Below are 12,669 nucleotides of genomic sequence, written 5' to 3' on the forward strand. Positions count from 1 at the left end.
AGGGCTGGATGGGGATGCAGACAGTAGGGAGGGCCTTGTGCTGGGAGCAGAGGCCTGGCGGGAATTAGGATAATCACAGCTCATGGCAGAGATGGAGGAAGGGAAATTAGTTGTTAGGGATAGATTGTGAGGGGAGGTGGAGAATTCTAAATAAATTGAGTCAGAGAATCTGAGCCATGGGGTGAGGGGGTGGAAAAGGTCAGGTCCCCAGGGTCCAGGAGATCCAAGGAGGAGAACTGGACACCTGCAGAGGGAGGGGGGCAGGGAAAGAGTTTCCATTTCCTTGGGCCAAGCCCAGGATGTGGGGGAAGGGCAGAAGAGGCTCTAGATGACTGATGTTAGGATCATAGCCCCAGCCAGGCCCCTCGCATGACTACAGAGACCCCCAGGGCTAGATCAGGGGTGGTCCCAGGGTCACATATCCCACATCCGAGCCCACAGAGGTCCATGCTGGGGACCTAGTGAGGGAGCTAGAGCAGCCCAGGGTGCCCTTGTCCCTGCAATTGTTTTCTTTGTAAGAGGAACTTCTATTCCCCCATTCCAAGTTCAAATGGTGGCATTTCACATGCACTCAATAGGCCAGATGGGGATATGCTTTTTAGTAAAGCACCGGCCATTAACCAGACGTCCTATAGGGCAGGGATCCCCAACCCCTGGGCCACACAGGAGGTGAGTGGCGGCCAGCAGTGAAACTTTATCTGTATTTATAGCCCCTCCCCATTGCTGGCATTACCATCCGCCCCACTCCCACCCTCCTCCCTTGGTCCACGGAAAAACTGTCTTTCTTGAGATTGGTGCCAAAGGGGACTGCCACTATAGAGGGTCCAGACCTGTCTCTGCTCCATGTGAGGCTTTGGTCAAATCCCTCCCCAGTTCAGTTTCCCCATCTGAAAATGAGGCTGCCTAACTTGTTGCCTGGAGATCATACTAGTTCTCTGTGTGAGGAGGCCTGACCTGACCGTGTGCGAAGGGTGAGCAGCCACCAGAGCCCCGAGAAATGACCGGGGATGGAGGAGCCGAGCAGTCCCTCTGTCCTCCGAACCACAGCAAGCTGCACCTGGAACCCTGCCCAAGAGTCTGGGAACATTCAGCTGCTACAGAGAGGAGACAGGGAAGGAGTTGTGGAGGCCACAGGAGAGATTTAGATCGGCTTTTTACGGAGCTTGGAGAACCACAGGTTCGGGAAAACAAAGGACTCTTAGAATCACAGGCTTTTAAAACTCCTGGCATCTCAGATGGGTCCTTGGAATCTTAGCATTTTAATCCCTGAGCTCAAGCATCTCAGAGACAGACGATCTTGTTGAACCTCTGATAGGGAAGCCGGAGAACTGAGCCCAGAGAAGTCCTGCACCTCATCCTAGGTGGCACAGCACAAGACTCCAATAAGCTGGGTGAGCTGTGGTGACCCAGGGGCAGGGACATGGGCCCCACTGAGACTTTGCCTGAGGTGGGGATCCTGGGCAGCAGGATCAGAGAAAAGGGGCTGTTTGCAGGGGATCTGAGCAGATGGCAACCTCTGGAGTTATGAGGGTTATGGGGTTAGGTGGCGCTAGTGGTAAAGAACTTGCTTGCCAGTGCAGGAGATATGAGACTGGGGTTCGATCCCTGGGTCAGGAAGATCCCCTGGAGGAGGGCACAGCAACCCACTCCAGTATTCTTGCCTGGAGAATCCCAGGGACAGAGGAGCCTGGCAGGTTACGGCAAGAGTCAGACAGACAGGACTGAAGTGATGTAGCACACACAGGGTTATGGACCAGAAATGGTGGCACCCTCTGTGGATACCCTTAAATTCCAGTGTGACTGTCCAAAGCAAGAGGAAATGTCATGACTCAGACTTAAATTTCAAGACTCTGCACTTGGCTAACCCCCTAACTGGCCAGGTCTATCCCTCAGAAGGCGGGCTGTCCTCCTGTGTCTGTTCCTAGCCTCCAGAGGGAGGGTGAGCTTGGTTTAAGGAAAAATGGGCTGGGAGGCGAGGACAAGGCAGGAGCTGAACTGGGGCTGCCAGGTTTGAGAGCTGGGTTCTGTCCGCATTTATGTCCATACCCTGGCTTGGGTCTGTAATCTCGCTGGGATGGGGCTTTGGTGTCACACAGTGAAGGATCAAGTCCTAGTTCTGCCACTGTCAAGGCTGCATGGCCTTAAGCTAATGACTTCACCTGAGTGCAAATTCACTCTAAGGGCATTGTGAGGACCTGCTGAGACCCCACACAGGAAGCACCAACTTATTCTACGCTGCAGGCTCAGAACCTGCTCTTTCTAGTCCCCATGCCCTGTGTCCTCTCCACAGCCCAGTGTCTGGGCTCTGCTCTTTGGGCTCTCCCCAGTGCCTGAAATATTGCCCCCTCCCCATTCAGCCCTGCATCCTGCCCCTGACCCAGCCCCTTCACTTGCCTTTGCCAGGCAAGGCTCCTCGTTGGCCATAATGGGCCCAAAATAGTACTTCCCCTTGCTGTTTCCTGCAATCTGGCCTGTGGCTTAAGGTCTGTGAAGCCAGAAGAGAGACTTGGTGTTTGGCAGGCATGCAAAAGATGTGAAGAGCTCTCAGAGGTCACCTGGGTCATTTTTTTACTTTTCTGACCATAGGAAACCTTCCTGCCTGGTTCTCCTCTACACCCACCCCCAGCCTCAATGCTGCCTTGCTGTGTGACGTCAGGTAAATCTCTGTCCTTTTCTGTACCTCATCTTCCTTGTGAGGCAGATGTCTAGCTAAACCCTGCTGTTTGTATCTAGCCCAAGGAAACACCTGGAGAACCCCCTTTGGAGAAGAGGTGACTTTTGGCCCTGACTGTCTCATCTGAAGTCAGGATGTCCTTCCCAGGCTGGGTATGAGGAACATGAGCCAGATACATCATGAGTGGCTGGATGTGTCTTTGGCTGCTTGGACTGTCTCCTGTCCTCCAGCCACCCCATGTCACTGCCCTTACTCTCCTCCATGAGGCAGAGACCTCAGCAGACAGATCACATGCACATTCCAGCTCTACTGCTTAGTAGGAAGGCAACCTTGAGGAAGGCGTTTAACCTCTCTCAACCTCAGTTTCCTCATCTGAAAAAAAGGATAATGGTACTAACCTCCCAGGGCCACTGAGGATTAAACTGGATGATCTAAGCTCCTGGCCTGCAATAAATAAATGGGAGCTGGGGCTATTATTTAGCGACATTCAAGACCTACAGGGGAACCTCGACTGAATTCTCTAGATTTAACTAAACAAATATTTATTGAGCACCTACTTTGTGTTAGGCACTGCAGGTGGCCTGCGGATGGAGCAATGAACAAACATCCCCCTTGCAGAGCTCACATTCTGGCTTCCCTGCCTTCTCCTCTTTCCTCACTTCTCCAGCTGGGCCTACACCTCAGACCTCTTGCTCCAGGTTTCCCTACCCCTCTTTGCTTTGACTCAAGCTGTTTTCTTCACTCCTCACATCAAACCCGAGTCCCACTACCTCTACCCCAGTGGCATGGCTTGTGGGATCTTAGTTCCCCAACCAGGGATCAAACCCGGGCTCACAGCAATGCAAGTGCAGAGTCCTAACTACTAGACTGCTAGGGAAGTCCCTGGCTGTGCCCTTAAAAGCAGTGGTTCTCCGCCTCACTAGCAGAACTAAACCACGGTGTCAGAAGCCAGCGTGGTAGTTACCGGAGAAGGGAAGAGTGGGTGGGGGTACGTGGGAGTTTTCAAGTGGTGGAATGTTTTGTTTCTTTATTAATAAACTTATCTGGCTGCCCAATAATGACTTGAGTACCATTCTATACAAATGTTATACTTCACTTAAGTTTTCCTATGAATATGACTGACACTTGGGTCGGTCCCACCCTCAGAATTCTGATCTAATTGGTTTGGAATGTGACCTGGACCCCCCCAGGTGATTACAACGTGCAGGTAAGATTGAGAACCACTGCTTTGGAGGAGCTGATCCTTCTAGGCTCTCCCCTTGGCCGGGTGCCTAGTGATCGATCGTGCATCCCAGGACCACCCTGCCCACAGCTGACCTGCTCAGGGCTGCTCATCTCTCCACAGGCTGCCCCGTGTCCTGGGATGTAGCCTTCTAAGGAGCAGTGGGCTGGGCCAGGCCCATTCCTACCGAGGCATATTAGGGAAAATGTGGAGGATCCGGCCTTGGGTAACCAGTGCTGAAAGTGAAGTCTCTCCAGAGGCAGAAGAGGGCCTCAGGCAGCAGAAGTTGTGAAGCAGAAAATGGCAGCTGACTGGTGGTGAGGCAGGGATCAGAGACTCAAGGTGGAGAGTCCAGGGGTCTTAGGATGGGGCAGCAGTATATGGACCACTGTGCTAACAGCTATTTGATTCTAGTTCACGTTTCCACTAGTCAGTGCCCCCTTTATTTCTGGGCAGAACAAATCTCTTCCCTGCAATCCAAAGATCTGTGCACACCAACCAACAGTCCTGTGGGGGAAAGGATTATCAACCCCAATTTACAGATGACGAGATGGAGCCTCAGAGGGAATACAGCTCATCCAAAGCTGCATAGCCGGTTAGTGGCAAAGTCAAAGTTTCTGTTCAGCTTCAAAACCTGTGCTCCTTCTATGCAGTTTCATCATAAATTCCACATGAATGTAGCCTTCTACTCTGTGATGTATCTCTGTTTTCTGTTACCCTCTCCTCCAGATCATCCTGGTAGTGATGCTGCCAGATGTTTCATGCCTGTCCCATGGCATCAAGGGCCTGGCAGAACTAAGATATGTGAATACCAGTGTGCAAAGTGTGAGCCTGCACTCCTCTTTAGCAAATGATTTCTGTAAAGTCTTGATTGTTCAGGTTGGAAAACGTTCAAACACATGTTCAAGAGAGCTGAAGCCTGATCTGTTCTTTTTCTAGAAGTCATCACCTTGAGTCTTGTTGGTGCGCCCTGGTGGAAAGGGCTCTGTGCCCCTGTGAAGAACAGTCCTGTGTTGTCAGCCTTTGCATTCTCCTGTCTGATTTAATGACCAGAAATCACAGCGATTTGGAGTCTACCCCTGCTCACCTTGGCCTCTGTTAGATTCTGAGCCTCTGCTGGAGAGCCCCGATTCTTATAGGAGCTGTAGACAGGCTCACATTCACCTAGTTTTCCTTGTAGCATGTGTCAGCTTCAGATTCCCAAGCTTTATCCCAGGCCTACTGACTCAGGAGCTGGGGGAGCCTGGGAATCTGTATTTACATACACATAATTTATGTATCATGCTTTGTATTTACAATGTTAACCTGTAAGGGACTCTAAAATGCAGCCCTGGTTATAAAGCATCTGACTAGCACAACTCCTGGTTTTCCTGATGAGGAAGCTGCAGCCCAGAGAGACACAGTGACCTGCCTGAGACAACACAGCAAGTCAGTGGCCGCCCTGCCACCGCAGCACTCTTCTGGGTCTCTGAGTCCTGCTCTGTCTGTCCAAGTGGGTGGGTGTCGGCGAGCCCACGCAGCTGGGGAGCTCGGAGGTTGCTGGCAGGAGGCCTCTGTGGCTGCCGATGGGGACCAGTTGTTTGGTGTTTCTATTTATTGACTCTTTAAACTTCATCATCCAAGGAAAGTTAATACATGACTGTTTGGTAGCAAGAAAAACATAATCTAAGACCGCAATGACCCACCCACCCCAAACTAAAACAGAACCAAACAAACCCCATCTGAGACCAGACCTTTGGAGCTGCAGCTGAAGAAGCGTGGGGGCTGGGGTCAGACTGGCTTCTGCGGTTCGGGGGTCAGAAGGGGAGTGGGGGCAGGGGAAGCTAGCCTCCGGAGTAGCCTTCCCAGCCAGGGAGGCCATGTCTGGCCCCTCAGCTTTGGGCGTCCTTCTTGGAACAGCTGCCCCTGCCAGGGGAGGGTGTGGAGAGGAGTCAGTGGTCAGCATGAGGGGCCCCTAGGCTCACCCTCTGCAGTGACCATGGGTGCCAGTGCATGAGACACAGGGGCTGGGGGGCAATGTGCCAGGAGAGGGCCCTGGACGAGGCCCCGACAGGGTTCCCACATTCGGGAACCACTAAAGGCACTGCCGACAAGCAAGGAGACGCCGAGGCCTGGGGAAGCCCCCCGGATGGGAGTCACTGCCCCACCCACGGTCATCGCCTTGTTCGGGTTGACTGAGGGGACTTGGTCCTTTGCTCTGGATACTGGAGGGCAACCCAGTCAGGACAAGGCTGTGGAAAGTTTATGTTAAGGGGCAGTGTTTCAGTGCCCCAAACATGCAGTGTGTGTGTGTGCGTACATAATGAGGGGGGACTGGTCCCTCCAGGAAGGCTGGCTGGGGTCCCAGGGTAACTCCCAGGGCAGGAATAGGGTTTTCGTTTTTTTTTTTTCCTCTTCTGTCATTTTCTCCAATCACTCCCTGCCCCAGGTCATTGCATAAATAAGTGCTTGGGAAAGTACACATCTAAAAAGAAACATAAATACTGTACACGGGAAAGGATTCCATCCCCCAGCCCTCCCACTGCCCCCAGGAAAACCCTCCAAATATTGCACATGGCCCTCCCCAGCCCCATGGGGTCCAGGCCTGGCCGTGTCTTTGGTAGAAGCTCCAGGGACAGAGGTCCTGGGCAGCCCACATGCCCCCCTCTCCACACCCCCCATCATGACTGGGTGCACTGGAGCAGCCAGAGGGCCGGGAAAGGCCCAGACCCCGATGGCCAGCAGGTGCTCCATTGGGAATGCTTCCGCAAGGATGGGAGGCAGTCTGCAGGCACGGGTGTGCCCCTGGTCAGACACTCGTGTGAGGGTCTGCCGGTGAGCTTGGAAGAGGCAAGCAGGCGGAGGGCGGGTGGGTGGGCAAGTCCCGGGCCCCCGTGGACAGGGTCACACCCTCCATAGGAGGAGGTGGTTTGTGCTGTCGTCTCGGCCCACCGTCTCGCTGCTGCCGCCACCCCCGCTGCTGAGCCGGAAGTCCTCGTAGCCGTCGCCTCCACTGATCACCAGCATTTTAGGCCTGGCTGAGGCAGGGCCTCGGTGGCGAGGGGAGTCCCGATGTTCCAGTGAGGGCAGCTTCTCCGGGCCTGGGGGGCAGAGGGGAGAAGCCATGAGCCGGGGGGTGACTGGCGGCAGCACTGTCTCTTGGTGCTCATCTCCTGCTTCCAACAGCCCTTCCCCAGGCAGGCAGCTTAAGTCTTCTCTGGACCCAGACAAGCCCTGACCAAGGCCTCCCTGCTTCCTGATGCCCACAGCCATTTCCTCTTGGGAGTACGGCTTCCTGTCCTGCCAGAGCAAGACCTGGCCAACGGCAACCTCCTTAATGTACATTACCTACTAGGTTTCACTCTAATCCTCACAGTCCCTTTCCTATCCTATCTGCCATTCTACGTTCTGCTTTCTGGTGCTATTTCTGTTTCCCGCTCTGCCCTATACATCATTTCACTTCCGGCCCTATACATCATTTCTAGTCCTGTTTTATTTCCTGTTGTATATATCCCTTCCTGTGCCATATTCTAATTCTTAGTTCACTTCCTCATCTTCGTGACATTCTCTGGACAGAATTTTATACACACACACACTCAGTATCCTGATAGATTTTTAGTTTGGGTTTTCTATAGCCTACTTCCTATAATATACACCACTTCCACATCTGTATTACATTTTACCTCCCTCTTAACCCTCCTCTGGCAGGGCAGCAGGGCATCCTAAACCCAAAGCCCAGGTCCTTGGATTGGCATAGGAGGTGTAGACCCACCTGTGTCTAGGGGAGGTGGTGGAGTTGGGCAGAGCAGGTTGAAGCCATCTGGAAGTTGGACTGCGGCCAAGAAGCGGACGTGGCCAGTGTGTCCCTGGCCGAGGCCAGCAGGGCTGAGAGGCGCCCGTGGACAGCTGATGGTACTGGGTGAGGTGGGCATGGTGAGCACCACGCCAGCACTGGTGCCCACCCACAGCAGCTCTTCACACACCAGCAGCGCTGTGATCCTCAGGCAGGCAGCCTTGTGCTGCCGGATGATGGCGTCTGAGCCTGGGGTAGGAGACAGACCAGCGCTGGGGCCAAGTCCTGGCCCTGGCTTAGCATCCTCACTGCCAGGGACAGAAAAGCTCCAAGGGAAGGGGCAGTAGGAGCCTGAGGTCAGTACCTGCCAGCATCCTGTGCACAGGAGGTGTGACATCTACCTCTGCCAGCTGCTCAAATGTGTCTGGATGGTAGAGACACACGTGGGCACTACCTTTCAACGTCACCCACACGCCCAGGCTGGAGTCCACCATGCAAGCCACGCTGCGACTGGAATCCTGCCCCACGGAGAACGTGTGCTGGGGTGAAGGTAGAGAACAGATGGGTGACTGACAGGCCTGCCTTCACTGGCCCCTCCCGGCCTTGTGCTTCACCAGTGCCCTTTCCTCCCTCCCTACAACTCATGCTAAATCTCTCCAGAAAGCCCACTGGATTGACAGCAAAGGCAGCCTTGCTCCTTGACCTGGATGATTAACCTTTCAAATCTTAGTTTCACTGGAGCCTCCCCACTTAAACCTCAGGAATTAAAATGGAAGTGCCCTTTCCCCAAGGAAGTTGAGTGAGTTAATGATCAGAGAAGTTCAAAGCTTGAAGAGTCTTAAGAGCAACCATTGGCCTCACCCTGTACCGCTGGGAAACGACTCTAGAAGGGGAGGGAACCTGTCCAAGGGCATCGACAAGTCAGTCACAGACCTGGGCCTGAACCTAGGTTCTCCACCTCTTCACTCCCAGCCCAACCAACGATGGGACCAGTGAGAGGGAAATCAAGGGAACGAGTTACTCCTGTATACGACCAGGCTGACAGCTACTGATGTACATGTAAATGAAATCAGGACTAAAGGCCAGAATGATGATAAGGGATGCTGACATCAGAAAGGAACTCTGTCCACCCACCAAAGACCACAATACCTTAGTTGAGAAATATGGCTGGGGTGGGGAGGAGGACTAAAGTATTCTAATTTACAAGTACCTGTAGCCTTCATCAGCTAGAAGGAAATAAGGATTAGAGAAGGCCAGGGACTGGCCCAGATTCACACAGTGGTCGGGGGAAAGCCCCGACCTCTCAGCTGGTTGCTTTTTTATGGACCTGTGGATCTCACCTCCTCTCTCATGGGCCTGGCTCACCCCAAGTCACCAATTCCCCAACCCCACCCACATCCCCACTACCTCCAGCTGCAGCGTGTCAGGGCTCAGGACAAGGACTCGGTTCTGGCAGCCACACCATAGCCGCCCACCCACAGACACCATCTTGGTGATGGGGCTCCCCTGAGCACCCAGGGTCACCGATTTGAAGTTATGGGGGTCCCAGAAATGGCCTAGAGTGGGAGTGGGATAAAGAAAACAGCAGATTCAATCTTATATTGCATTTGAGCCTCACTCTCCCCTGAAATAAGGTGCTAACAAATAACCTCAATTTATCAATGAGGACACCAAACCCCAGAAAAGACCTGGGAGTTACCCAAAGTCACATCTCCAGACTTGTGGTCTGGAGGCCGCGGCTTGCTCAGGAGGGAGATCCTACTCAGGGTGGGGAGGGGGACAGTGGGAGGGGACACTCACCTGCTTCTCTTTGGTAGACTACGAGCTCTCCATTGGCCAAAGACACAAACACCTGGTTATTCAGATACCTAGGAAAGGAAAAGGAGTCATGAGGGGTTTTAGGAAGCCGAAGGAGGTCACCTGAGCCCAAGGAATCAGACAGAATGACTATGGCTTCTGAAAGACCACCTCCTCCCACCCCGTGTTCTCTAGGTGGTGGGCACCTGAGTCTAAGAAGAGGCAGTGACTTGCACAAATGACACATGGTGTGTGGGAGACACAGTTAGCCTAGGGCACGCCTCTGTGCTCTGTGCCCAGGAGGTCCAGGTGAGCAGGAGGAGGTCTACAGGTATAGCTGAGAAGGGTGTGAACCAGAAGAGCCATCTGGGGGGCCTTACAGGATGCAGGTCACAGAGGCCGAGTGCTGGAGCTTCAAGCTGTTCCTGCGATCACGGATGCTGTCGGAGGACTGGTACACGTGGACACTGTGGATCAGTGGTGAGTACCTGTGACAAGTGCTTGGGCACGCCAACCCCTCCACCTAGCTGCCTCCACCTCCATCTCCTCCACGGCAGGTGCCACCCCAAGGAACCAAAATCCCACGGCCTCCCTGTGGGTTTCAGACCCTCTGGCAGCCCTGGTTGGCAGTACCCTTGAGATCTGACCCAAAGCCCTCCTGCTTCTGCTTCAAGATGTGATATGATTTCTTAAACAGGGATTTCAGGTTCTGTCATCAAGACTCCAGCCTCCCCTGTGTCCCTACCAGCCATCCTCGGTGCCCAGCCACACAGAATTCTGATAGGCCTCAGGGTCAACACTCAGCAGGTCCTCCAGGCTGCCGCGGGTGAAGGAGCCACGACTGGACCGACGAAGGGCTCTCCCATCCATGGGGCTGGTGCCACAGGGACCGCCAGGCCCGAAGGAGCCAGACAGTGGCAGGAAGCCAGGCTCCTGTTCTTCCTCTGAACTGGTGGTCTCTGCTGTGGCCTCCTTGGAGCTTGGGGTCTCCTCATCTGATGGAGACAAAGGGCTCTTTCTCCCACTCTGCCAGGCCCAAGACGTGGTATCTTTCTAGGCCTTACTCTCCCCTCAATGCACCCTTCTGGGCCAAGGTCTTCCACTGCTGTTCTCCCTGCCCTCCAGCCTCCACCATCAGTTCAGCCCCTGTTACCCTGATGACTGACAGCTCAGTACTACAGGCTCCTGGTCCCAGCCTGGCCACCTCCAATCCACCACCATGGACCAATCACCACCACCTCCCCCAACAACTCCATCTTCCTTAACTGGCCATTGCAGGGGCCTCAGGATCCAGTCTGACTACCCACTGCCCCCGGGGCCCTTGGTATCACAGCCCCGGCCCACCTTGCTGGGCCCTAGCGCTATCTGCACTAGTGTCCTGAGACGGGATTCCATGGCTGTGCTTATCCCGTCTCTCTCATCCAGTCAGCACTGGCTGGGCTGCCTCTCCCTGCCCCAAGCTGGGCACTCACTGCCAAAGCTAGAGGAGATGGTGGACCGGCTGGCCTGGCTCTGCAGGGTCCCCGAGGGGCTGGGAGAAGACTCATCATCCGAGTCGCTGTCAAAGGGCACTAGCTCCGGACGGGGGTCACCCTCGGCGGGGCCTGGCGCCATCTCCAGGCCTGAGCCCGCTATGGAGATATGCAGGCATGGCTGGGGCCCTGGCTCGGCCAGCGTCGCTGCTTCCTCGTCCGCCGCCTCAACGTCCAGGTCTGGCCCGGTAGGCTCGGGTGCCGTCTCTGTGGGGTTCCTCAGCGATGCAGTCTGTTCCCTGAGAGACGAAGGGTTGGGAATGAGTGTCACTAGGAGCTAGGATCTGCCCTACACATCCTCATGCTCCTAGGCTCCGCCCACACCCACAGGACACGCCCACCCTCCGGTCAGGGGTGGGGACTCTGCCCCCAGGCCCCGCCCTCCACCCCACCTGCCCCCGTCTGGCGGGCCTCACCGGTGGCAGCAGCGCTGCAGGCCTGGCACCGCCCCGATGCAGAGGATGCGGGCGGAGCAGACTGCGATGCAGGCCTCCACATCAGGCTCAGCGCGCAGGCTCAGCAGACACACCTGGCCCACGTAGCCGTCGCTGTTGCACACCCACACCTCGGGCGTGGGCTCGGGGCAGCTGCTCAGGGTTGGGGCTGCGCACGAGAACTGCGGAAGGCGCCGAGACAGGGGAAGGTGGATGGAGGAACTATTGCCAGCTCCACACCGCTCTCCAGGCCCTCCTGGATTCTCAACACATGTTCGGCATACATGTGCACATGTGACTCTTCACACATCAAATGCACACATCCCTCTGTGACATACATTCATATATGTGTGTTTACACATATATCCACACACACATATATATACCCCAAATATGATCACACATACATGTATATGTATAACAAATGAAAAAAATGGTAACTTTGTCCGTATGTATATAGACTCTTAAAAGCATATGAATTAGACACTTGCACATCAATGGTATAGCCTTTGTTCACATGCAAAGATACATAAATGCATGGATGTACCCATATACATATGACACATATGTAAGTGCCCATGTGCTTGTACAGAGAGCTGTACCCTCAAATACATAGGGGACCACTGCAATGTTCAAGATGTACATAATGCTGTACAAAGAACAAAAACACATGAACACATGCTGGCTTAGAATACATGCACCTAGGTACCCAGGTGCATACACACCTGCATGCCGCTGCGGGTTTTCATGATGGGGATGGCCTTCAGGAATTCAGGGTCTAGACAGCTTTTGCTGGAGGCTGTAGTGGAGATGGATGGACAGACAGACACTGCTTAGCATTCACCCTGGTCCTGACCCTGCCCTTTTCCCTTCCTCTTCTGCCCCTAGGGAGAATGAGGTGGCTGGGGGTTATGTCCTGCTTGTCCTTGGCCTCAATTTTCCCATCTGTACAATGTGAGAGGTAGACCCAGAGGTCTCTAAGGATTTTCTATGGGCCCTATCAACAGTGCTCCCTGATCCAGGCCTGCTGTGTGTGTGTATATACGTGTGTGTGGTGGAGGTATGAGGTCCTAGTCACCCACTCCCACGATAGGGCCCCTGCCCTATGCTGTCCGTATCCACAGAATCCCTGCCAAGGAAGCCCTAAGTGAGTGAGTGAAAGTTGTTTAGTCGTGTCTGACTCTTTGCGACCCCATGGACTATACAGTCCATTGAATTCTCCAGGCCAGAATACTGGA

At 54.2% G+C, this 12,669-nt stretch overlaps 1 protein-coding gene across 1 annotated transcript in view; it reads right to left on the reverse strand.

The window, feature by feature from the left end:
• Positions 1-5,472: 5,472 nt before the first annotated feature.
• Positions 5,473-12,669, reverse strand: part of ARHGEF17 (Rho guanine nucleotide exchange factor 17) — a 57,742-nt gene continuing 50,545 nt past the window's right edge. Inside the window, exons 12-21 of the mRNA XM_065943896.1 lie at positions 12,157-12,230; positions 11,414-11,613; positions 10,938-11,236; positions 10,211-10,460; positions 9,846-9,932; positions 9,469-9,536; positions 9,076-9,224; positions 8,033-8,207; positions 7,648-7,917; positions 5,473-6,976 (exon numbers count right to left, since the gene is read on the reverse strand). Coding sequence (XP_065799968.1) covers positions 6,780-6,976; positions 7,648-7,917; positions 8,033-8,207; positions 9,076-9,224; positions 9,469-9,536; positions 9,846-9,932; positions 10,211-10,460; positions 10,938-11,236; positions 11,414-11,613; positions 12,157-12,230 — 1,769 coding nt within the window. The 3' untranslated portion in view covers positions 5,473-6,779. The remainder of the gene's footprint in view (positions 6,977-7,647; positions 7,918-8,032; positions 8,208-9,075; positions 9,225-9,468; positions 9,537-9,845; positions 9,933-10,210; positions 10,461-10,937; positions 11,237-11,413; positions 11,614-12,156; positions 12,231-12,669) is intronic.

The sequence above is a fragment of the Muntiacus reevesi genome, chromosome 9 (genome assembly GCF_963930625.1).
Source record: "Muntiacus reevesi chromosome 9, mMunRee1.1, whole genome shotgun sequence".
Lineage (NCBI taxonomy): Eukaryota > Metazoa > Chordata > Mammalia > Artiodactyla > Cervidae > Muntiacus > Muntiacus reevesi.